We start from the raw sequence: 27,757 nt of genomic DNA, 5'->3' as shown, positions 1-27,757 counted from the left end.
TCAAACTTAAACATCTATTTATTGAAAAACTTACCACTATAATACTTTTTGTTTTGTACAGTTAATGCGCTTTCATGTAAAGCATGCTTTCGTTCTGCTCGTGCACAGACGAACTGAAAATAACCGCTGCTGCCTCGCGTGCGGATCTTAGGCACGCATCCCACGCCAGAGTTTACAGACTGTTCATCGTCATCCACCAACAAAACAGTCCGGGAAAACTAGTTATACGCATGTGCAATATTAATCTATTTGACAGAGGATATCATTAAAACAAGGAATACGGTTGATGAAGGTCATTTTGAAAATAAACAGAATATGAAGGAGCATTCAGGCTATATTTGGGTAAAGACTTTTTGTGGTTTAGATCACTCAGATTTCAGTGTCTAAAAAAATGCACATAATGCTGAATGAATATTGAAAAATGAACAATCATGAGAGACCAGAATTACAGGTAGACATTTCTATGGTTTGTGAGAAAAGTTGGTCATTTTATTTGCATTGTGCTGTGAAAGGATGTGGGAAAAATATATATTAATTAAAGACTGATACATAGCTCAGAATTCCAAAACTAACATAATTAGGACACTGAAACCAACAGTGAAATGACTCTCACGTTGTTACATGTATATCACGTATGTAGTCTCTGAAAATGTATTCTCCAGATCCGTAGGTTTTCACTGTGCTGTGAAGCAAAAAAGACTTGTAAATTTATTACATAAAACTTAGTGCTGATGTCAGTAGTATTTCTCATGAGAATAAGATTGTATACATAGAATAAGACTAATAAAAACAAACATACCATGTAAGAAAAACTAAATTGATTTTTGAGAGAAAAAAAAGAAGAATTTACAGTGCATTGTGTGATTTTTAAATCATGTATTTAAAAACATGGCAGTTTATTCTGTTTACTTATTGAAAGCATAGACATGTATCTGAATAATCTGTCAATTGTGCCCTGTATGTCTGAGAGTTCAAAAGGGAATGCACGTAATGATCTGTCAGAGTACAAACCATCTTTTAGAGTATAAACCATCTGACAGAGCATGAACCAGCAGCCGGAGCATAAAATCATTTTACGATTATCCGATATGATTGTTTCTTTACACGTCCGGCTCCATTGTGATCCCAGGATAGCGCCCCTGAATTACAATCTTCCAGTGAATTCCGAACTGCAAATTACGACTCGGTTTCCCGAGTTCAAGCAGGGAAGGAGCTCATTTGAAAACTCATTAAATGAACGGTGTCGCCGCCATATTGCTCCGTTGTCTCAGTTTTACTCCCCACAGGGGAGGCTAATGTGAGACAAAATGATCTTCACTGGAACACGGAGAGATTAAAAGAAACTAAATTTCCGGCAAACCTGATAACCCAAACATTGCCAAATAAAACTTCTGCCAGTGCAGAACAGGGCAGAGGCTAAAGCATGTCCAAAAATGACTATATACTATTACAGTGAGCATAAATCTGACTAAATATATTTTACAGCAAATGTATAATTAGTATAATATTAATTTTCTGCAAAATGGAGAAATTCAGTTTACATGGAAACAGTGGGAATATTGTACTGCCAGCTTTAAAAACATGGACCAATCACAAGTCAGAGCCTATTTCTCTCAATATGGTTCAGCTCTTTCTTGAATGTTAGCTACGATTAAATTACATTCAATTTTGTACGCTCCAGCTGATTTTTACTGTGTATGTCCTCAATTTGCTATCAGTCTTTCATGCATTACTATCCTCTGAAATAAACGGAATCCCGTAAGCAATAACCCCCAAAAATAAAGAGAGAAATGATAGCAGGAAGTATGTGAAGGCCTAGGTTAGCCTAGCCTCCTTATGGCGCACATGGCAAACTGTGTGCAGAACACCTCTGCAGATAAACAGCTGGGTTCTATCAGTCGTATGGTAAACAGTATATAAAGTATTTTTTTTTTTCAGGACATTTTCTTTTTTTATATCAATTTTTATTTGTTCCCACGAGTGAGTTATGAATCTCTTATAAAGAAATACTGAATCTCAAGTATTATCCATTATGTAGTAAGGAAAACAAAAATATATTGACCACAAAATGCAGTGATTGCTATGTAATCATATCTCATTATCTCCTAAGGTAGGTATTCTGTAGGATATCCTTGTTTGCAAATTATAGAGGAGTGTTAGAGATGCATGTAATCCATCGCAACATCGATGGAAGTATGAATGATTTGGAGAAGCATCTATTTTTGAGCTGTGAATAATGCACAGCTTAAAATAATTTTTTTTAAATGCCCTTTTATAAAGCATGTTGTGCTGGTATGGTGTCACTTTGCGTTATTAGCTAATTAGATACCCACCCCTTTTGTGCATACTACTTAACATGATATAATGCAATAAAAAAACGAATTACAATGTCTCTCTTTGATCATTACCTCTATGGATGCCAAGTAGTGCAATGAACAAGTCGTGCAACATTTAACAACAAAAAACTAAAATGAATATGTACTTATTTAAAAATCAAATATATTTATGTGAATATAACAGGAACATAACTAAAGAACTGAACAATTTACACATTAAAGTAATGTCTTGATTGTCTCCCAGTGTATGTCTGGACATACAATTACAGGTAAGCTTCACAAAAAGTGTCTGGATGTGCGGCAACCAAATTGCAACATTTTACGTGTTTAGCATATTAAACTTATACACACAAAACCATTACTCCACTGTGAAATCTTAGGTTTTGCCACAATATACTAGTTTTGTTGCATTTAAGATCTGTGAAATACTCACAGAATACTTCATTCTGAAAAAGATTATCACTGCTACTCATTGTTCTGTTTTCCTTTCTCTGTGTGCTCTGAGCTTGGGCCCCAGTGAAACAGTCTAATCACTAAAGGTGCACCGTCTGCTGCACTTCGGCCAATAGCTAACATGACAGAGGCCTTCTGGCAGTCATTTGGTGGCTTAAGAACAGTGTGACTTCAGCAATGGCTGTGCTTCTGAGTCAGGCAGGAATATGTCTAATTGCTTCTTAGCAATAGTAAGTTTTTTTTTAATAAACTGAGCCCACTTTTGTAGTTTTTTTTATCGCTCTCTCTTTAAAAGGACATATCCGTCCACTACGAAACAAGACGATGTTCAGATTAACAATGTCCTGGTGGTGATGTAATTTATCAAGATGTATGGCTCTTCCCTACAGATGACAAGTCTGAACAGAGCATACGTAATGCATGGTTTTACTTTTCAAGGTGCCAGACTTCAACTTATTTGATTAATCTATACTGCTTAATTAGGATGAAATAGACATTTTGCTGTGAAATTGTTGAATCATAAATAGTTTTTACTAGACCTCAGTGCCTTATTTTTGCAGAGTACAGACAGAATTTTTTTCTTGTGCAGTTATATTGAAACCCACATGGCCATGCACAATTACAGAAAAGAGTCAAAGCTAAAAATAAACAAATAGAAGTGAAACTCCTTTTTCACAAAACACCTGTGGCTATATTCCAGACCTGGGTCAAATACATATTTGTTTTAGATTCAAATACTTTTCTACGCTTTACTGATCTTGTCTGGTGTATTGGAACCAATGAAATACTCTCAGAAAGTGCAAACCCCGCCTCTTGGTCATATTGGCAAGCTCAATGACACCAGGCAAGATCAACAGAGCACAGAAAATTATTTGAATCCAAAACAAATACGTATTTCAGCCAGGTCTGCTATATTCAAATAAACTCCCCATACCGTTCCGCTGAGAGAAACTTTAAAAGGTATGGCACAATGCCTCTGACCTTACAGGAGTCAAGTAAACGGCAGAAAGGTAGAAGCTGCGGCCTATAATGAAGTCATTGAATGCCTGAGGTGTAACAGGGACCTGGTCACCTGGTCACATGACCTGAGTGCAGTACAAAGCATCGTGCACAGCCAGAGTCAGACAAGATTATCCTCAGCTGTGTCTGCATTCAACACAGAGAATTCATGTCTTGCAAATTGATTGTATCTTCTTTTTTTTTGCGGATATTATATAGAGCTGCAGCAGGTTTTGGTACATGCTTGTATTCATATTGTAAAAGCCATTGTAAAGATAATCCTCAACACTGCATACAGTGAGGCAGACACACAGAGCTGACCCTTTTGTCTTGTTGACTTAATATGAATTAACCTCACATTCTTTCACACATCTGCCACGACTGCCATTGGTTTGGAACAAATACTTCAGTATGTACAAAAAATACAAAGGCAAATTCTCTGGAGCATATATATATATATATATATGTATATATATATGCAAATATTTCATTTAAAAAACAATTAAAATGCAGTCAATTGGTTAAAGAAAAAAAATATCAAAGCATGCGGTCACCCCAGTTTTCATGTCCTGCTGGCTTCATTTTTTCTTTGGGGTGGGGGTTGTCGGGGGGCAGAATGTCCCTGGGTCTGCTCTGCTTCATCTTAAGCATTTAGCTCGTACACCCCCCCCCCCCCCCCCCCCCCCGCATGCTGATCTATTGTGCTGATGGCGGAGAGACCCCACAGCCCAGCCCAGCCCAGCCCAGCCCAACCTCACTCTCAGCTCATACAAAGCTATTACAGTTTGGACTCCACGTTGCTGATGTCACCGTTCCTCTCCGTCTTGTCCTCGTTACCGTGGGAGCCCCGGACGGCGGTCTCCGGCTGCGGTTTGGCCGTGTCGAACGCGGCGTGCTGGTTCAGCTTGCTGGCCAGGGACCAGGAGAGGGGCAGCCGGGCGCGCGCGGTCATTTCGGCCAGCTCCCGGGCGCTGCAGGCCGGGGTGTTGGTCTCGTACACATCGTGGAAGCTGTTGTAGTCCACCTCGTAGAAGCCGTCCTCCAGGGTCAGCACCGGCGTGAAGCGGTAGCCCCACTTGATCTCGCTCGTCACGTAGGAGCTCCGGGCCTGGCAGGTCATGCCTGCGGAGAGAGAGTGAAGGAGGGCGAACACCTGAGTCATCTCTAATCCGACATGAGCTCCATTTCACACACCAGAGAGACGGGAAAGCTTGGGGTGTCTCGTGGCGCAGCCTGTAGAGCACTGTCCACTTGCTCGTTACGAGCCACGACATTGGTGGTTCGAGTCCAACTGCGTGACCTTTGTCGCACGTCTCTCCTCCTCACCCTTCCTGTCTCTCTACACTGTCCTGTCCAATAAAGCTGGAAAGTTTAAAAGCACTGTGATTCTGACAGCACAACGATTACGATCTCAAAGAAGCTTTTATTTATTTCGATGTGACAGCCTAGACAACTTCAATTGTGGCTGACTTGGAAATGTCCAGTTAAAATCTTACAAAGGACATACACGACCGAAACACAAGTTAGCCACAAGGACTGAAGTTGCCAAATGCCGAGATAAGCAGTGTTGTGCAGTTTCATTGTCTTAAAGATGAGTAACAGAAATACTGAGTGAAAGTAAGATGCCCACACAGGTTTTACAGTGCACATATTTCCCAGCAAATGTACATTTTCTATTGTCGATGTTGAGGATTGTGTTCGCTTTGTTAGGTAATGATCGAGAATGATCAGGTTTCGTACCAAGGCCATTATTTGCTCATCGTGGAGAGCATTTGAGACTAAAAATAAGATCAGCAGATGGCCGTGCGTTATGTTACGGGAATAATTCTGAACAGACTTCATCTGTGCTCTAAACACAAGGGAATAGCGAACAATAAAACTGCAGGGAACATAAAAAAGAAAATAAGAATATAAACTGACATAAAAGGTTAACGCTGAGCTTCAGTACCTGTTCTGCTGTTTAGTAGATTAATATAACCCTAACCCCATTCTACTGAGATGTGGGGACTCACATTAGCATGAAGGAATGACACATTTGAGAGACAACCAGAAAAACATAACATTTTAATCATTTGATATTAGCTAAATGAAAAATTATAAAATTAGAATCCATTTATAAAGCAGCCAATATGCTTTATATTATATGGATATTATACATTATAGATATGTTCCAAATATATGCAGATTATTGAATGAGGAAATTACATTCATGAGTCATACAAAATATTGCTGTACTGTATTTACAATAATTCTATAGTAAGGCTGAATATAGAAAGAAAAAAATGAAATGAAATTGTGGCAGGGCTCGGTTTGCAGGAAGAATTCAGGGCAATTAGAGGACCATGCCTACTACACAGGATCTGGGCAAAAACGGTACACTAAAACAACAAAGACAAAATAAATGAAATTATTCACGGTCACTTTTCAGCCTTTTCCGCAGCCTGTACATTCTCGCTCTCTCGCTTTCTCTTGCCATTGTGGGGATCTTGGTTTCAGATGCCTTCTGTGGAAAGAAGCACTAATCCTGGACTGATTCGTAACATCATCCAGGTGTGCCCCTACTTAACCAGTAGGCGTGGTCCTCTAATTGCCCCGAATTCCTCCTGCAAACCGAGCCCTGTCACAGAAATGTTGCTGCCCAACCGAGCAGCTGGTGTTTCAGCGTAGCAGCATGGTGTTGTGTGTTCTCTGCTCAACGCTTTCAGCAGACCGGCTGTATTCTACATAGTGCCCCTAGCTGCAAACTGTGGCAGAGCTTGGTTTGTGAGGGAGTATCGGGGCAATTGGAAGACCACGCCTACTGGGTAAGTAGGGGCACACACCTGGATATAATTATGAATCAGTCCATGGTTTAAAAGTACGTTTTCCCAGTTGGTGTCTGAGATCGGGGATGAAGTATCCATCCGAGAGAGCGTAAATGAATGGGAAGTGGGCTGAAAAGCTTTCGGTTTTTGTTAAATTATTTTGCTTTTGTTATTTTAATTTGTTGTTTTAGTTCATTGTTTTTGCCTGGAACCCGTGAGGGGGAAGGGTGAAGGTGTCCGTTTATTTTATTTCGTGTTTGAGTTGGTGCGCGCTCTCTCCATGCGGCAACCAATAGTGTTTCCCGAAACTGCCACATCTCCCTCCCAGGGGTGTCCTACTGGCGTGACACAGACGTTTCACCTTTGAATTTGGGCCACATATGTAGAACAAATACAGGTAAATGTCACATCTGCATTAGTATTGATGTCAATGATTCATTTTAGAGGAAGATTTTCCTAAAAGTAACTTTATTTAACAATTAAATAATTCCTTTTAGGATCCTAGTTTGGACAGATCTTATCCAACTGCATGGGCGATGGGCATGCAAGTGCTCCACAGGTGAAGCTAAATTCACATGCAATTTTAGCAGATAAAATTGTAATATGCAATGCATTGTTCTTGCAAATTTCACTTTAAATATAAAACCACACTTGCAGTTTTGGTGTACGCGCTTCTGAAATGCAGTGCTTTGTCTGAAAAAGGCCACATGCTTGAGACAAAAATGTACTTTCCATGTTTTGGTTATTCTTTGAAACAATATATTAAAGACATTTGTGAAAGGCAATGCAAACCTGAATATTCTCACAGGCAAACCAAAGCCATTAGCAGAATCATGTTGTTGTTGAAGTATTTAAGAAATTCAATACCCATGAAAACTATGTGAAAGGTTTAGAATGTCTAGTATATGCTCAGTTATACAATGTTTTTAAGAGAAGCTGATTGAAAGGGGAGCATTTGGCTATAAACTGAAGAAATAATGACACATGGTTCAACCTATCTGCCGGGAAAAAAAAAGTGGAGACAGCTTCCATTTACTCAGCTGTACTTCCAGCGAGAAACCCTTTCAGCTCTCATAAAATATTGAGCCCGGGGTCATTATGCTCAGTGAACACCTTTCGGTGACCTGCTTTCCCTGTGTGGAAAGAGAGAGTCATGTGTACGTCGGTCTAATGTACAGTAGGCACGCCAGGCTGTGTGTGTTTCCTATTTAAGCTCACAACCTTTTTTTCCACATGAATTTTCACAAACTGTAAGCTTAGGTTTGGATCCAGTTTTCTGATGCCACGGACATCACTACAACCCACCCCCTCCATATTCTCACCCACACCCACACCCACCCTCTGACAGTTCTCCCACCTTATCCTCTAGATAAATCCAAAACATAAGATACATTTCCAAGCCCAGCAAGCAAAAGTCGGAATATTAATGTCTAGACGGTGTTCCTAGATGGTGTTTCACCAACTTTTCACCAAAAAAACTCATTTATGTTTCACAGTTCAGCTAATTTATAAGTTTATTTTTGACTACAGCCTTTTAAGTACTCACTATTGTGAGGTTTTTTTAGTGTAATATGCCCTCCCCTCCCACATACACATACACACACACCTGAAATATTTCATATAACTGCAATCCATTATTGTCATTATATATGTACAGCTCAAATTCCTGAATGGTGCACTGCTTATTCTGCCTATTGCCATAAAAGTCATAAAGAAAAAAAATGCCCCTGCATCCTTACAGTCACACTGTGTTTGGAGAAAGTCCTTAGAGCACAGACTCAACATGATATACAAATAAAGTCTGTATACAGAAAAAAGCACACAATATAGTTGACAGAAATGCAGAAAAAAAACACATTGAATCTGACTGATTTCAAAATCCAGTTATTTGCTGCATTGAAATATCAGTTAAAAGCTTGACATATCTATGTCTTGCACATTTCTGAAGCACTCCTAGGCTAATTTAAATAGGCTACTTGTTCACTTGCAGCCAAACGCAGACAAGAGTTGCAGTGTTGTCGATGTGCAATACATCCCCACCACCAAAATTTCACTCAGTTATTCTAATTTCTCCTTTTTTTGAAGCCATTCTTAGTTATACTGGAGGGTATGCTCCGCTTAGAACGTCATTTAATTTTTAAAAGTACAGTGTGTGTGATATAAAGTGAGTCACTTTTCCATGGAACTACCTCATCTTCTAATTTTCCCACTTGACTCTTTCTACTTAATTCCACAGAGCAAATAGCCTACCTTTTCTTTTCATTTAGTAATTTGGACTCTGCACTGCATCAAAATGACAGCTGTTGTACTTTCACATAAATATTATTTGATACCTGAAACCAAATAAGATATATTTATTTGTATGTGAAAAGTACAATATGCTGGTGAGATCTGTGTCTATGCTCATGTACAAAAGAGGATACATAACATGCATCATACTAAAGAGATTGCTATGACAACCACAGCATTAAGAAAAATGATAAATCAGATATGTATATTTCTTAATACTGTTTTTAGTTGCTTTTTCCAATTCATTTCACAAAACAGAAATCAAGCACTCTGCAGTCAAAAAATGACAGCTATTTCCCATAATCCTTAGTGGGGAGGAAAGACAATGACAATCTGTAAATTATCAAAAGACTGAGATTCATAATCTAATTTTAAGAGATCATTTTAAATCCCTTGGCCACAACAATGCATGTTGAAACATTTGAAACAAGAAGTATACAACTGTATTACAATCAAGTAAATATTTCTGAATGCGACACCAGCCCCAGTGGATTCCATGGATATTGGCCTTTCTGGTTTTAGTTTATTTCCAAATTAATAAACCAAAACCAAAACCAAATTAATTTTTTTTATGCACACCTGTTGCACATGGATTTGTGACAGCACTGCAATAACAATTTATGTGCATATAAACACTGCTCTATTTCTACCATTTCCAAAACACATACAGTGGCCATGTCACTCCCAGTACTCCAAGTCCCAGCACTGTTTGTTGGCCATCTGAACAGAATCCAACAGTCATCTCAGAAGTCCAACAGTTATCTCAGAAATCTACGGTTGATATTGAAATTGGTGAAGGTGATGATGCTGGATGATGATGATGATGATGATGATGATAAATTAAATAAAAACAACAGAATTTAAACTGACATTGGAGCAAGCTTTCATACAGATGTATGAAGGTTCTGGATTCTTACATTTGGTTTCTTTAATTGTTCATTTTTTCTACTTAAAAGGTTGCTTAACCTGTCACTGTGCTATAGTAACATTAGTCTGAATGCTTACCTGTAGCCTCCACCATGCCTTCCAGAATGACCACAATCTCCAGCTCCTCCTTCTCCAGGGTGGCCTTGGAGACCTCCCAGAATGGGCTGTGCTGGTCGATTTCATGGCAGATAATGAGCGGGGACACCAGGAAAAGGCGGTCGTCACCGGTGTCATAGCCCACGTTAATGTCCGTCTGATTCAGGGGAATGAACTCCCCTTCCTTGGTCTGCTTGGACTTGATCAGCTTGGCCCGGATGGAGGCCTCCACGATGTGTGAGTTCCGCAGGTCCCCCACCCTGAACATCAGGCACAGTCGGCCGTCTCGCATGGAGACGACCGCGCTGGTGGAGAAGACCAGGGTCTCTGCCCGCTTCTTGGGTTGCGAGATCTTCACAAACATGCAGCCCACCATGAAGGCGTTTACGATGGAACCCAGCACCGACTGCACCAGGAGCAACAAGATGCCTTCCGGGCACTTGTCTGTAATCACCCTGTAGCCATACCCGATGGTAGTCTCTGTTTCTATAGAGAACAGGAATGCCGTGACAAAGTCGTTGAGGTTGTTCACACAAGGAGTCCACTTGCTGTCTCCTATGTGCTCCAGGTCACCCCGGGCGTAGGCTATGAACCACCACATGAACCCAAAGAACAGCCACGTGACCGTGTAAACCAGCACGAAGATGAAGAGGTTGAACCTCCACTTGAGGTCCACCAGCGTGGTGAAGATATCTGTGAAGTATCTGTAGGTCTCCCGCACGTTGCCGTGGTGCACGTTGCATTTCCCGTCCTTGCGCACGTACCTCTGGGTCTTCCTCTTGGGCTGTTTATTGTCCACCAGCTGCTTGGGCAGATCTTCCCGGGCTTGTTTGGGCAGCTTAGGCCGCCTGATGGTAACTGAGCTCTCCACATCCTGCTCCATCAGGTCTTCACACGGATCTGGGGCTGAGGAGAGAGTAGACGCGGTGCACATTAATGTAAGCCTGTTGTGTGGTCTGTTGCATAAACAAGGAAGGTCGGTTTAGAAAAGTGGACCTGGTGATCTGAAGCTGTCCTCCTAGTAAACTAGTGACTAGGATGCCTGGGACATGGTTGTGAGTGTAACATCAGTCAATTTAAGAATGACCATGTTCCTTCAGTGTGTCTGTAAGGTATCAGTAGATCGGTCAGTTTTACAAGGGACAAAAACTGAGTCAGTGGTCACCACTGGTGATTTACTCAAGAGGATGAATTCGTTTTTTTTTTTCATGATGTTTTCTCAGCCTTTAACTAAGCACACAAAAAAAGAAAAAAGAGCATCTGTATATATACATAATAGATTTAGAATGTTTAATTATATTTGAATTGTAGAATGGTTAATTATAAGGTTGACAGATAAATTAGAGATGGATATAAATTCTGAATTAACATTTCCTATATTCCCACGGAGACAATACTGTGTCAGCAACATGCCAAACAATCCAGTATTGTGGATAGAATTTTCACCAGGCTCACAGAAAAGAAACATTGAGTGGCATTTCTCTAGGCCCCTTGTCACCTGTTGAAACACCCCAGAGACAGTAAGAGCTAGTGTTTTCATTGATATATGCCTCGTGTATGTGACGGTCTTTACACCAGGCAGCAGTTCCTGGTGCTTTAAACACACAGAGTAGGTTATTCTGGCTAACAGGCAATCTGTAGGTCTGATTTTTAAGTGAACATTTTTGCTTGGTGGTCATGGATGGGAAACATAAGCATTTGTTGCTCAAAAGGACTGGGGCATAAATGTTTGTTCAAAAAATAAGGCAATGAGGAAGGCAAACCCCACCCCATATGTAATACCTTTGCATGTGGTTGATTCAAATTTGACCTTTTGGGAAGAATGAGGCATGATTGCCATAGCCAATTCCCAAGTCATTTGCTGTATCTTTAAAATCTTCTGTGCGACTCCTTGTATTTCTGTGACAGAGTTTTGTCACAGGGTGAGGGGGTGGTAAAATTTCTGATCTTATTTCAGATACCTTCAGAGAACAATCCTGGCACCCTCAGTCGAGCAGGTCCAAATCTATATTTAGCCCTCTTTAGAAAAGCATGCCTAGAAAGGTCCTACACCACTGACAGTGCAGGTAACCTGCCTCCCCTATGCCTGCTCACAGGAAGCTGATAACAATACAGACACCAGACAAATCAGAGTGCTGCTGTTTCACATGCCTAGGCTAAAAGCGCCGCCAACCCGGAAGTTTCTTCCGCCATGGTTCCCTCGGCAGATTTCCAATGCATTTTTCCCATGGGGATTTTGTTTTTTGCAGAAAATACAGTCTATGGTAAACGTAAGCCTAAGAGAGTTTCATGTATTGTTCTACAGGATACATTACACCCATTAATATCTCGACCATGAATTTCAAATCGATTATGTGCTTTAAAAAAGTTGCTAGCAAATCACAATGTTGAAACTACTCACGTTGTCGCGTGCAGGCAGGCTAGGGAAACTTGAGTGGTGGTTAGCAGAATCCAGCTGTTGTTGTAGTTTTAATGTAGCTATTACGACCTGGTCTATGGTCAGTCCATAACAGGATGAATGATAAGGGAAATGTACTGCAAACCGACCAGTAACTCTAGTCTTCTCTGTCTATCGAAATCTAACTGACGATTGGCAAGTCTTCAAAGGGTACTGGGCACAGTCTGAAACCAAAAGCCTGAATAGCGTACCCACAATGGAGAGTTAAAACTCCGCCCAGAGTCCCTTCAAAAACAATGAAGGAAAAATAACAAAACAAAAAAAACTAACTTGTGTTCCGATGGATGGACTTGTAGCCCAGCTGGAACACACTAACTAATCGGAACTCTATATGGCAAGCAGAAGGCAACACGAGAGTTTAGGTCAAGAACAAGCGAATGGTCAAACACAAAATCCAGTCAGCAAACAAAGCAGAGGGGCTAGGCGAGACTGAGAAATGTATACAATGAGCAAATGGTCATCCGTTCTTTTGTGCCCTTTAAAGAAGTGCTCTGGAAGGCCTCCACAGACCAAAACTGGTCAAGACCGATGGAATAGATTACTATCCCTGCCATAAAGAGCACTTTAGCTATTTCAGTGTACACTCCTCTCCACCCCTAATACCAGCATCTGTTCTGCAAATTAATACCATCCAACATGAATAATGCCCAGCAGGTGCACATGACTTCAGAATGCCAAACCTGATCTTGCCTGGTAATATCAGATATGCTAAGGTAGATTGGCTAAATTTGGCCGGGTTGCATCTGTTTCAAAATACTATGAAGACATATAGGATGCACAACTTAAGGGGTAAATTTCCATGTCCAAAGAGCCATAAGGAGATTCTGAGTGGATTAGAATTTTTAAGAACTTTCAATGTCACAAATTGGCAGTGCAACCCAATAGAAGCTTTTAAGCATCAGCTATGGTCTGTTAGATGAAAATAGATTTGATTACAAATGGATTTATGGTTTGCCATTTTGGATGCGTGGGAGAAGAGCAAGGCCATCTGCCATTTGTGTCCTTAACACTGATGAAAGCAATCATATGCAGTCTCTCTACAGCACTTTCCTGAATTTAAAGCTTCTTTTCCCCAGTCCCCAGGGTCTTCCGCATTGGCCACAGGAATCCCCAGAGCTCCTGAATGATGAAACAGGCTCCAGAGGAGACAGCTGGTGCAACTGACAGCAACAGACCTCTCCATAAAGGTAACAGTGCTGAAAAGCAGACCCGTCCCTCTCGCACTGCAGCCTCACAACACTCAACGCATTATAGACGTGGGCTTCCACACAGTCAGTCGATTCATGAGGCTGAATGTAATTACTGGTTTCACCTCTTACATTTCTATTCATGTTCCGAACTGTAACCGAGGACATCTGATGCAACCGATTTGAGCCAAAATAATGAAGCCGGGGAGGTTTGTGATGGAATGGCAAACTGAAGCGCAGTGGCTATTATAAATTTTAAACGCAAAACTATCCTCCAGGATATTTGACATGAAAGTCTATGATAAAACTAAGGCCAAGACAAAATAAAAACAAAATAAAGGTTTACTAAGAAAACTTATGCAGTTTGCTTATACATCTGTCATAAAATTTAAAATATTAAATATGATCAGCTCATCCTCGTTCTCGATCTCCACAGCCACAAATAATGTTTCTGGAAAATTCCTGATCAAAATGCCTTTAAATCCCCTGCTTTCCACAGAAGATGACCCCCTATATTTCAATCAGACATCTACCAATTGAAATGTTTCTGTTGGGTCACTATTGGTCTGACAAAATATATACAGAAATTGGTAAAATTTCTGGAACCTTCCCAATTAAAATCAATACCCAGGTCCCATTACATACCCACACTTTCCACAAAAGGCCCTGTCTCAGATCTGACATTTTTAAAGGGCAAGCTTGTCAATATGAATCACCTCAAGTCCTGGGGAACATTAAGATAACATTTTTATTGAACGAACTTAGCTTTTATACTTTTTTTTTAAGGGGGTTAGGGGGGGTAGGCCATTAAAGTGTGCAGTGCAAGGCTAATGTTAATTTGCTTGAGATTTAAACGGTGACTTTTTACAAGAAGAAGAGTTCATGACCTTCCATCATATTACCACACTGTAAATGTCTCTCAAAACAAGAATAATATCACAAATATTCTCAACAACAGAGCTACAGACAGACCCTCCTCTTCCAAAACAAGTACATGATTTTCTCAAGACAATGAAAGCTAGAGTACAACACCACTACAGTATATAATATACAAGCATATCGTGTTCTTATAATGTGGTTTAGCTATATCTATTGCTGTTTCAATTCTGGTCCATTGTAAAATGGCCTCTCAATGAGCTCTGTAGTAGCACTGGCCTTGAGTGAGTAGCTGTGCAGTTCTGTAACTAAAGAAACTGGTACGTTTCAGGTTACAGTGCTGTTTGAAATCCCCCTTGCACCACCCGCTTTGGTGAGCACCATTTTGTTTATTTAAACTGCTGAACAATGACATTTATAAACAGCATGCAATTCTAGCCAGATGACTCAACCAGAGGAAGAGCAAAAACAAGCATAGACTGTGATAAAGGTTAGGATAACAAATGCCACATTTCACTACTGACTCATCCATACTGGCACAGCACTGAGACAGAAAATAAATAAATGTGCCACATGTCTTGTGTTCTGAGTCACCTCGATGATATGCAAATTGAGACAGTGGGATTTACATAATTCTCACCATCTTTTTTTGTGAATTGTTGAAAAAGACACTTGGGGATGATTTCAGAATATATCCTGTTTCATGAACATGACCAGCTTTTGGTTGAAGTTCTTCATGCTGTGCATCTGTTCTGGAGCTTTCCAATACCCTTATTTGTAAAAACAGCAGCATATACACACACAAGGACTACACAGTGCAGGATGGTCCAAAAGTTCAAACACAAACGAGACCTACTGCTGACTGCACCTTGACAGTGTGCAAATGTCTACCCCAAAGGTACCAAAGAATGCTCTTGGGTTTGCTCCAGATGTTCGATACCCACGTATGGGGCAGTGCTCATTTCATAAAGTGTTTACGCATTGATAAAAAAATGCTATTTTTATCAATGCGTAAATAAGCCCCCATAGGTGTGTACACTGGCTTGCGAGGAAGTTGGAAAGACCCCTATCTGAACTACTTAGAAGGGCTTAGTAAAGCAAGAAACACCATAAAGTTTCCTCCTGATATCCCATGCGAAACTAGTGCACTTCATCGTATTGTGTATTACATTAAATTTCTACAGTATATGATTATTAAAGGCTAATGCTGTTAACCTTGCTATCTTGCAGTGACATACATATGGTTACTCAAAAATGATCAAAAACTGAGTTCCATGAAATGATATCGCAATATGAAAACATGGCATTAAAATTAGATTTGAACACAAATGATACAAGGCTTAGTATAATTTGGTGTGTTGTTTGTGTTTTTCTTCCCCTGTCTGATGCGACCGAAGGCTGAAGCTTCAAAAATTATTTTATTCTTGGGTTTCAGTTTCCATAGAAACATGCCCACTACGGTTAAATCTCAGCAAGCAGTGATCCATATTCTTTTTTACACTTTGCCTTGGATTGACCTTTTTTGTTTTTTTCTATTTTTAGCTACTCTTTTTCAAGACTCTCAAAGTTCTTTTCTGATGTGTTGATCTTAACATCACAGTTTAACAGCTGGTAACTAATACACTATTCCCCGACAGACATGCAGTTTCAGAGACTTAATCCATATAATGTATGTTTATATTATATAATTGTATAACTGACTATAATACCACAATGTGAAGAGAACCCTAATCAGTAGATCAGTATGGCTTCTGGGCCCTGGCATAGGAAGAGAATTGTTTTCTTTTTTCATTTAAAAATGTTTTTGTTTAGGAAATTTGATATAACTTTGTGTTATGTTAATTTTAAAAAGACCTGCAGACTGGCCAGTGAAATTGATCAATGACACCTAAAATCTTCCCTGACACTAACATTTTCATCAATCAAAAAAAATGAGTTGAACATAACGAAATTCCAACAATGAAACAATGTAAAAGAGAACTTTTCGACATACTAAGTCCCTGGGAAAGGCTTTCTGAGTTGTAGCATTTTTCTAAATCGGATCGATAAGAGATGGATCTCAAAAAAGAAGGCAAAAACTCATCTTTCCATGAAAGGACAATTGTGAATCGATACGATACAGGATACAGCTGCATCACTACCATTTAAAAAATGACACTGTAACTGTAGTATTCACAAATGGAAATTCTTAAATGCTTTAATAAATCTAAATAAAATATAAAAGAAAACAAAAATATTTAAGTATCAAAATGTTTGCTTTATTTTATTTTCATTGTATTCCTTTGTATTGTTAGAAACCTCTCAGACACGCCAAACAGCAGATGTATCTGAGTTGCGAAGGAACGTGTGTAGTCTTACCCGGTGCTACTAGAACTTTCCTCTGCGCTAACAGTTATGCATAGAAGCAGGAAACTGCTTTCCGTCAGTAGTGTGGCTCAATATGAATCGCTACCTATCTTGGTAGACACGGATGTGCCTCTGGCTTGTGTAGCCTGCATAAAAATAATTGTGTATCCTGCTATGACACTAGTGTATAGGCGTGTGACTATGGGGTGCAGATATTCTGAGTTATATGTGCATGGTAGGACCTTAAAACTACTAGGTGTGCAGTGATAAGAGTCAAAGAGGAATGGCAGGTTAAAGTAAATGCAATCTACTGTGTGGTGTGTTAATAATGCCAATATACAATGGTGCAAAAGTGTGCGCGCAGTGTGATGGCTATACGCATGTGATGCGTAGGAGACTGTGTTGACGAGTCTCCCTAAACCATACCACATTTCCGCTTATATACCCAAAAGATAAAAGCAAAACACCAAGTCATCAAAAACAGAAACAAACATAGCAAAACAGTACATTAATGCTTCTGCGTGTGCTATCTCTGTATGCCTCCCACACCGGGCTAACCTGTACATCTGGCTGGGCGCTGACCCATAGGCATCAATCTCTTTCGTTAGCGCCCCACCACCAAAGACATCAACTTGTTCCCTATGACATCGGGTTTCCAACAATACAAAACATGATTACATTGTATTATGGAGAACCCAAGGTTCACATAATGCCTATCCAGTAGGATGTTTTGCATGCTTTCTCTCTTTATCACACCTACTGACTCCCTGTTAGCACAATAAACAGTCTGTTTTCCTTCAGGGGTCTGATAAGAGGCAGATTTTTGTGAACTGCCCTTTGTGAACTTCCCCTTCCTTATATTATTCTAAAGTTTATTACAGTACTGTTTATTTTGTTTTTTATATAGGACAAGTCATGGCCAAGTATCAATAAAATCACTGTTCTGTAACTTTTAGAAAGTGCCCAGCTCCATCCCCCGGCTCATACATGATTTTTGAAATCATGTATTTATTTAATTAAAATGTATTTTTGTCTTTTTATCTCCATTTAATTTAACCCAAACAAAAAGTGGACTTTATAATACATCCACTCTATAATGCATCAACATTACCACACCACTACAAAGTCAGCCTCTTGTTGAGACAGTATGTCTTGCTGTATGCTCAACCTGATGACCAATAGGCTGCTGTTATCGCTACTGTGAAGACTTTCTGAGGCAGTGCCACATCACAGATCTGCATTAACAGTGACCATTTTACTGCATAAGAAGTGGCTCTGTGGTGATGTAATGGTGTAAGGTCCAAGGCTGGGTGCCTGAGGACCATATAAGAAAGAGTTGAATTAATGCTGGATGTGTAACTGAGTGGAAGTGTCATTGTGGTGCTATGACGGTATCAGTACCTCAAGGCCATGTTGGAAGCAGCAGGAGAGGAGACCGTAAGGGCAGCCGTGTTGTCCTGGACATAGCAGCCTCCTAACAGCAAGGGGCAGGATGCAGTCAGCAATGGCCGTGGCAAAGGGAAGTCCTCAGGAGACTGACACGTCATAAATCTGCAGGAAACAAATGGCAATCAACATGGCTTATTTGTTTATTTATTATTATTATCACATCTATTATTATTTGGAATTTAAACCCATAAAACGGTTTATTATACGGGGCTGCGTTGATCAGCCCCGTATAAAACAACAATATTTGAACCCTGATATCCTTTGATATCTGTTTCAAAACCAATCATAATGTTTACTTTTTCTTGTTGAAAAAAATCATTGACTTCGTATTTTGACAGTATTCTTGGCCTTTTTCCTTTAATTTGTCTCCCGTCTGTGTATATACTTCCTAGCAGACACTTTTATCCAGAGATACGTACAGTATGTGAAAACAGATATTTTTCAGTATCTGTAGTCCCCTGTTCAAACTCATTAGTACGTTTGAATTCTTAGCACAATGCTGAATCAACTGAGTCGTAGGACTAGTATAATGACCTGACCTGAAGTTATGAGCTGAAAATTATATCATATCCTTAAGAGATCATGGCAATATACACCGTACACTCTATAATATACCCTCTACTGCAAGATCTATCAATTAATCACACTAGTTTAAAAATTGTATGTATGTAGTTTGTGGATAAGCTCAGCTGAAAGAGTGATACAAGATATGTGATCCCAAATAGGACACATGAGCACGCTGGAAATGAAGCCTGCTTCATAAATGTGAAACATCTATAAGTATATTACCTTTGGCTTTAATACAGAGGAATACACTGTACCGAGCACGAATCTAAGAGTATGAATAAGGCTCTTACAGAGGTTTCAATCTGCCCAGTGGTAAGTGCATGCTCTTTGAAGTACTGTAGACATATACAGGGCCGAAGCAGTTGTCAAATATCTCTGCTGATACATCTTGATGGATGGAGAGCTGGCTGATGTTAGCGTTGGGGCAGATCAATTTCATTTCCTGTCTTTTGAAGCTCATTTTGCCTAAAATGTAGTTTAGTGTGTAGTATATATGTAATGTTGGTGTGGTAACATTTCTTCTTTAGTAACATCAGGTTCAACCGACCAAAAGCTGGACAGGAAGGGAATTACTCCTGTAATATGAACTGAGGTAGAGAGGGACAAAAGAAGTACTGCTTCAGATTGCATCAGATTGTCCAAACCTGATTTAAAAACAGCCAACCATTTCAGACGAGGAACAAGTCATTGATTCCCCCGAAGAAAGATAGTAATCTTTGATTGCTCACCTGTTCTCTTGCAAAGCAGTCTGTATTCTATACTGTACTTCAAGCGTGTGCCTAGGATATATTTTTCTGAAGTCAGATAATGCCTCAAGCAACATGTTGAAGCAAAGAATTTCAATGCCTGCTGTCTCTCTGCACCAGCTGTGCATACAGTGTACTCCCCTACTGCAGTGGCAGCTGGCGAGACCGTGGGGCTAAAGGAAGTGCCTGCTACTGTGGAAGAGAGAATGCTCTTTTCTGTGTTCTACTGAACTGACGATGATTTCGGCACGATGGTATATCTGACAAAACGAATAGGAATTGTGAAGAAAAAAGTTAAATTAGATGAAATCTGTATTGAAATTTGAACACACAACCTTTGGGTAGACATCTGAAATCATCATTGGCATAAGAAAGGTATGGAAAAAACTGCTGGAAAATATGGCTGCAAGCAGCAATTAAGGGTGCAAACCTACTGTAATGGGACATGAATTAAGATGAGAGCAAAACTGTATAGTCTTCTAAGCATATGGTCTTTGGAACAAAGTTTGATGAACTCCAAGTTCATGCCATGTGCTTCAGTTCCTTAGAAAACATTGCTGACAATGCAGTGTATTCAGTCTCTTGTGGTGGCCATGTTTTTTTGTTGTTGTTGGTTTTTTTGCGAAGTAACTTTTCCTTTTGAAACCAGTTTAAAACTAGAACAAACTTGATCCGTGACGAGGATTAGGTCAGTAACAACTATGCTTCATGAGAAGATTCTTATTATTTTTCAATATTGAACAATATGTATAGAAAGAATTTTCAATTCCTCTTAACAGCTTAGTTTTTGCAGGTATTGGTGTTAATGGCGCCAGTGTTGTTCATGATGTTGTGCCCTTTCATTCAGAATATGATTTAAGCCAATGGACCGAGTGTCATTTAATTAGTGACATCATTTTTCCATATTAACAAAAATGGCTAGAAAATAATTGCTTATGAATGCAATGTTTTTTTTTTAACTATAGGGGGGGAGGAAATGCATGTGTTGGGTTCATGACCGTCAGTAGAAAGCTTAGAGCCGTGACTGGGAAACAGCTTCTGAGAAATTATAGGAAGTGAGAACCGAGGTGCGTTTGACTGGGGTTCCTGCTCACGTGTGTGGAGATACAGGTAGCTCCCGAATATTTAGCGAAACATTTCAGTAACTGGGGTGGACAAGTAGGGGCTATTTTTACCATGTATGAACGCTCCACTGCAGTTACCCACATAATGTGTACAAATTGCATTGCATCACGTCCTGGAGTTAAACCATTCCCGTGCAAATAGGGCTTTTATTTCCCTTTGCTACAACACTTTCAGGCCCCTTTCAGCACACATGACAGGCTGGGATTTGACTTGAACAGGCTGTACAAATGCTCCCTAATACAGATCCTCCTTAGGCTACTTGTGATTTATTGCCTAAGCAGACACAACCACATTGGTAATTAAATAATTATGTCTTAATTACAGACATGTGGCTCGTCAGATGAGAGTTCACTCCTTTGCGAGTCACTCGTGATGTAACTGTACTCAACACATTTGCTAATTACATTTCTTAAAAAATAACCCAGTAATCAGCCTGTACTAATTAAAATTCATCACAAACATCTCTGACCATCACCTTCTTGCTACAGTATGCAAAGAGCATCCAATATACAGAGACGTGAAAGAGAAATGAGGGACCCATTTCGTGGTACAGAAAGGCTAAATTCATTCACTGATTCATACAATTTTCTTTCTGGTGGCATTCATAAAAAAGGAAAGTTACCTGTCAAAGTCTCCTAAATTATTTTACTGAGTTTTATATCATTTTAAAGTTCATTAAAATAATGGTTTATTTATGGAGATCAGTTCATTTTTGTTGATGGTTCATAGGACCTAGACCATTACATAACTGTGTTCAGAAAGAAGTGTAATTTGAAGGAAAATGTACGCTCTAACTAAGACTTGCCCAAAGGGAACTTTTGGGGTTGCTAGTTGCTTAGGGTATTTCCCTTAGTGTGAGTTAGGCAGAAAGCATTCTGCAGATTCTAGGTAGGTCCAAACTGACAGACACAACAGAGCTTTATTTATTTTTATTTAAGACATATTTCAGACTTAGATGTACAGACTAGGGGTTTAGGGAGATGCCACTATTTGTGTTTGTATCTGTATTTGTTCAACCAACAAAGTTTTTGATGAAAACCAACAGTGGGCATGGCGTAAACCGGAAGTGTGTGGAGTTTAACGCAGAAGCTGTATAAAATGCCAAAAATCCCAGATTTTTACCACCACTGCCACTGTTATTGTTGAGATATTAAAGCATTAAAGTCATGGAATCTGGAAAAAGGTAAATGTTACTGTAATGATTTTTCTCATAAATGGTTCTTAAAGCACTTGCATCTGTTATATTCAGGTAGTACACATTAGCGTCCAGCTAATCATAGGGGGCACCACCATACAACTAAGAATTTAGCGAAAGAATAGTGTTTGGAGTTAATCAGACTGAGCAATGTGGAATGGAATGCCAATCAATATAGCTAAAAATGTGTTGCAATGGTGTGTGGTCTTTTTTTTCCACACACAACAGTGGCATTGGTATGAACGGTGTCATATAATCACTGGAGGGCCTCGACCAGATGGCAGGTGATTAAGACTGGCTTCAGGCTGAGAGAAATCAGGAACCCCAGAGTGTCATCATTAAGACGTCCTCATTACAGTCTAATGACGCTCCCTGCTCTCTGCTTCAGCCAGAATTTTACATTTTTCAGATTTAAACTGTTATTACACAAGCTCTTATCTGAAACACTAAACGCTTTCAGCATAATTCTCTTTAGGGGACTGATGATGGTAACTTGTGAAAAACAGGTGTGCACTTTCTCATTGCCAAGCCAAATTTTTTTTTTTTTAAACAAACAATCAAGCTCTTTCGAAACCATTAATAAATAGCAAAATTGTACTGACCACCCATTAACCACAACCTGAGACTTCTTCGTGAACAATGTTCTGATGTTCCAATGTTCAAAAGAACTAAAGACAGGAACAGTTACATTCACTTCAAGGTTCCCTATTATACAATTTTCCAGCAATTCTATATTATTCCACAAGGTCTACCAAACATGTTGACATTAGTTTTTTTTACCCTTTCAGCTGAAGAGGCCATTTTGTGTGGGTGTTGCATGTTTTTTTTTTCACATGCTCTGCATTGATTAGTTATCTGACCAGGAATGACACAAGCGCCCCCTTCCTCCCCTGCCCACACTCCTGCTCCAGAAAAGTGAACAGCAAACATGGGTTCCATAAATCAACAATAAACATGGCTTCCTCTACATTAGAGTTAGATCTCAAATTTAAAGCCAAGGAGGAAAACCAGGAGCCGGTTCAAGAATCGGGGTTTCTATGGGAAGTGTCCAAATTTTTATATCTAAGTGCAAACTGTAGTTTATGTATCGCATACTTAGCTAATTGGCTAGAGAGCTGTAAAGTGCTTTGACAGCTTACGTCCAAGCCCTGACTGTTGTAGCTGATTAAACTTGTAGCTGGAAAGATTCAAAATGTCCCGACACAGCACATTTAACATGGCCCGCTTTGCTAGTCATGCTTGAAATCTTGCTTGCTTGTTCATAATTCCATTCTGTGGTCATAGATGCTAAATCACGGGCGTTACCTCGATCTTAGAGGAAGCTGACCGAGGGCAGGTTTATGCAAATGACATAGTTAGAAATGATTGGCAGATTTTACAGAAGCCCAGTTGTGACACAGAAACCGGTTGCAGTTCTGAAACAGAAATCTGCCCACTGGTACAACTTGTATCACAGAAAATGGTTTCTTGATTGTGGTTTCTTATACATGGTTTCTTGGTTGTCGTTTCTCATACAACAGAACAATGTGATGTCGAACTGAGTTCATGTTTCCAGAACATAAGTATCTCATCATGCCACACTGCAAAAAAATAAATAAATATTGAGTTAAATAGAAACAAAGAGGCATAATTTGAAAATGGTTAGTTTGGAGACATTCAGAAACATTATTGGGGGAGGTCATCAGGCAGAGTTTAAGACCGGAGAAGGATGTCACACTGATAACACAGAAGCTACACACATAATTGATGACAATCATTGCCTGTGGCACATGGCAGCATTGCATGACCCCATACAGTAGGAGCGCTCACATATGTGTATAAATGTATTGCAATTCAAGCATTTATTTTACATTTCTCTGCTGGTCTGAACAGAGGCAAGTGCTGTGAGACTGATTTGTCACATCCAATCAGAGGTGACGGTGCATACACAGTCAGGTGCTGTGATTCATCACATCCAATCAGAGGTGAGAATGGGTACACAGTCCGGTGCTGTGATTCATCACATCCAATCAGAGGTGACAACTGGCACAGTCAAGATGAAATTCATCTATTCTCGGGCAAGAATGGGCATCAGACAGTGAAACCCTTTGTTTCCTCACATCCAGTCAGAGGTGAGAATGGGTAGCAAACGGTCAGTCACTGAAGGATATGGCACATTATCAACTACTGTGCAGTGGTGTCCTTTCAAGTGCGATTTGAAGGGTCGGCTTTCTGGGACAACAGGGAGACTGTAGTTAAATAAAATGAGCGGGACAAATTATGCTGCCAGCCATTTGTCAAAAACGGCACGAGAAGTGGCAGCCGATGAAAATATTGGAAGCCATCGGTTTGACAGTGCATATTTTATATTTAATCACTGCCACAGCGAAGTTCTATGAAGCATGACACATTGCTTCCATGCAGTATCTACTTGGACAGGGTTCATTCATCTGTTCTTCCTTTTTTCTTGCTCAACCAACCCCATATCCCCCATCTGTAACCATCTCAAAATAGATAAGCTTTAATCAACAAACTCTGAAAATAGCCTTGTTTTTAAATTTGAAAAAAACATGGACAGCTGATCTTATTTTAAAAGGAATATATTTTGTTAGGTGTAGTAGAATCAGATGAGTATTTGGTAATAATTTCATTTTTGGTTAGCAAAGATGTTTGGCTAATGCTTTAAGTTTGTGTATCAGCCAGTTAGCTAGCTAGCTGGTAAGAAAGACTGTTTTGTTTGTTTGTCAGCAGTTGTCTTACAATTGAGTGAACCTGTTGTCAGCAGCAGAAGAGTTTCTTTCTCACATCACTGTTCATCCAACTGTGTCAAGTGTGTGCCTCACTTATGCAAATGTTACTTAATGTGCACCTGTTTTATGAGCAACTTCTGCTTGTGATGTGCTATAATAGCAAAGCATGTAAATATATTTTGTTTCAAACTGTTTTTGCCCCCCATATTAATGCCAAGTTGGAGCCTACGTACACAGGACATTCCTAATGTCACCTGCACATCTGCTTTTTGCATTCTTGTAAACACGGACGGCATTTTTTTACTCTTGGGCGTATGTTTTCTGCAGACATATAAGCATAAAATCAGTCAAGCTGGGCTGTTATGTCATTCTGAGAATATCCATATTGTACGTGATTTGAGTGTTTTTACAGGGTGAGCTTCCTGTGTGTAAGCTTGCCATGTGTCAAGTTGTGTGCATATGGCCATTTGGTAATATATTTGGCAGATAACATTCTGAATTACTATATGTATTGGACCAAATGCCTGCCCACAGACAAAAGCAATACTGGTGCTGCCATGTCCAGGCCAGGCAGTTTTGTTTTAAAGAAGACAGTTCATTAAAATAATGTCAGATGCACCTGGCTTAAAAGCCTATCCATTTAGCATTCAAAGATATCTGCTTCACTTACTTAAAACAATTGGTCAAGTTCTGCACAGGCAAGAGAGATTTCTTATTATTAATTTGATCTTGACTACAATAAAGATTCTGACATGGATTTCTCTCTTAGGGGACCATGGGTAATGAGGTTCAGCCATTCAACTCAGAACAATAAACTGATTCTCATAGAGTAATATGACCAAGCAGCTTACAGAATATCACCACTCTTATATTCATGGCTTTAAAAGAGTATTTAAAACAACAAGTCAAGTGATGAGCTAAAACTACTCTACACTGTGGTTTATAAAACTAGTTCATCCTTGGCAGAAATGCTCTTCTATTGATTGGAAGATTTTCCAGGGGTGGACAATTGTATGCAGGTTTTTGTTTCCACCAATTACGCTGGCTAAATGAACTAATTGGCTATACACAGCAACACTGGTTCACTCATAGATTAGATCACAGTAAAACATGTCATAGGGACACAAGAACAGTCTCCGGCTGTCGTTTATGTGCTTTTCAAGAAATTTAGCTAAAATGTCAGATGATGTAAATGTTATGGCTAATTAAGTAATCAAGGGCAGAAGTTGGCAGGAAAACTGAAACAGACACACCCACATCTGGTGTATTCTGATGAATACAAAAATCTGTCCAATGTTTTTCATTTTCTTTTCTCCTTGCATGCAGCTACATATAATCTAAGCCTGAGCCCAACCCTACAGTATTGTATCAATTGAGTCATATGGTGGCGCTGTCACAACAAATTTCATCCCCCCTACAAATTTCATCCCCCTATTCACTTCCGGGGTTACGTTACGTTCCCTTAATGCATAAGTTAGCGTCAACTTGACTACCTTGCATGCGTGGTTTCCAAGCATTATCTGCTGGCTGCTAACGACAGTGAGTGATCGCTAGCTAGCTGGCTAGCTAGGAAGAGAAGCTTTTATAAAAGTCTAAGAGAAGCTCTTCCAGCTAGCTAGCTAGTGATCTGTCTCGCTGGCTATCTATTTATTTCTCTTGCTAGCTAGCTAGCGATCTATGAATCTTGCTAGAGAGAGATTTATTTTAATATTAATTATTGTACTCACTGTTTCACCTAATTTACACATGCCATTACACAAGCTAAGATACAGAAATACCACACACATACACCACACAAATTTGTATTCTGTTTATATGTTTATTGTTTGTTGTACTCATGTTTTTGCAATATGTATGTATGTATGTATGTATGTGTATATATATATATATATATATATATATATATATATATATATATACGTCATGCCAATAAAGCTTATTTTAATTTGAATCTTCGGACAGAGAGATCTGACCACTCGGCACAATGTAACGGCACAACATAACCCCGGAAGTGAATAGGGGGGATGAAATTTGTAAAGGGGATGACTTTTGTTGTGACAGCGCCATGCAAATGTTTTTTTTAAATCATAAATTCATAAAAAATCACTGTTGTCTTTTAGATGTTAAAACTTGCTGTAGCAATGAACTTGCTGAAACATAAATATCCCTCTTTTTTTGTTGCTGCCATCTTGGATTACCACAATTTTGGACATGCTATTAGCTATTTTCCTCTGTACTCTGTTTTGGTTTAACCAGATGGCTAAACGACTGAGTGATTTTGGCACTGATTAGCCATTTGGTGGCCCTATAACTGTCACTTGAATTTCCAATTTTCAAACAATCATAACTCCACTTTTGAGACTTAAATCTTGCCTCTCAAGTCTCTCCTCATGGACAACTCAAATCCATTATGTCCACCAATTAGAGTTTTCCACCATTTTTGTTCAGTAAATGGTCCTCTAAAAAGAAAGAAAGTTTATACTCCCAAAAAAAATGTATGCCATATGCCAATAAAAATTTATGTGGGCGTGGCTTATCACATAAATGCTCATAACTCCCAAACAGTTTGGCAAAAAATTGCTGAAATTTGGCAGCAACATTGGCACTCAGAGCTGGAGCCCAGCTATAAAGAATTGGCCAATTGGCTTTCATTTCAAGCTGATTTGTCACACATGATTCTACTAATTAGTTGCTCAAAAGAGATTGCTAGCTCTTGAATGAGGTGTGCTTTGTTAGGATTGAAAACCTACAGGACGGTTGATCTCCAAGAACAGGGTCGGTTACCACTGATTTAGATGGCCACTTTGCCACCATGTTAATGTTGTTAAGCCGGACACCCACCGCACGCATAGCGGCCACGAGCGCATGACGCGCGTACTACGTGGGTAAGTGAAGCGTAGTTGAAGTACTGTTATTACAACGGCAGCGGGCGACGTCCTCTACACCAGATGCGAACGCGTCGTGAACCGGCTGCGAAACTTGTGTGACACAAGCGAACTGAAGCGTAGTTTTTCGCTTCTGTTCTATTTTTCTGCTTGCCGCGTGTCATGATTACCTGTTTATACACAGAAATATGCTCTAAAATGCTAGGTATACATGCTCTGATTTATATTTCATCCTTATATTAGGCTATTGGGGGTGTGTTCCTAGTTCCCTACCATATATTTTATAAGCA

General features: G+C 39.6%; 1 protein-coding gene across 2 annotated transcripts in view; it reads right to left on the bottom strand.

Annotated features, from left to right (window-relative positions):
- The window catches only part of LOC118209792 (G protein-activated inward rectifier potassium channel 2-like), a 34,308-nt gene continuing 6,551 nt past the window's right edge, over window positions 1–27,757 (bottom strand). For both annotated transcript variants that reach the window (XM_035385445.1, XM_035385446.1), the window contains exons 2-4: window positions 18,173–18,322; window positions 9,887–10,810; window positions 1–4,910 (exon numbers count right to left, since the gene is read on the bottom strand). In XM_035385445.1, coding sequence (XP_035241336.1) covers window positions 4,567–4,910; window positions 9,887–10,787 — 1,245 coding nt within the window. In that variant the 5' untranslated portion in view covers window positions 10,788–10,810; window positions 18,173–18,322 and the 3' untranslated portion in view covers window positions 1–4,566. The remainder of the gene's footprint in view (window positions 4,911–9,886; window positions 10,811–18,172; window positions 18,323–27,757) is intronic.

This window comes from Anguilla anguilla, chromosome 12, assembly GCF_013347855.1.
Source record: "Anguilla anguilla isolate fAngAng1 chromosome 12, fAngAng1.pri, whole genome shotgun sequence".
NCBI lineage: Eukaryota > Metazoa > Chordata > Actinopteri > Anguilliformes > Anguillidae > Anguilla > Anguilla anguilla.
The sequence above is the reverse complement of the archived record's forward strand: the minus strand, read 5'-3'. Positions and strand labels throughout refer to the sequence as shown.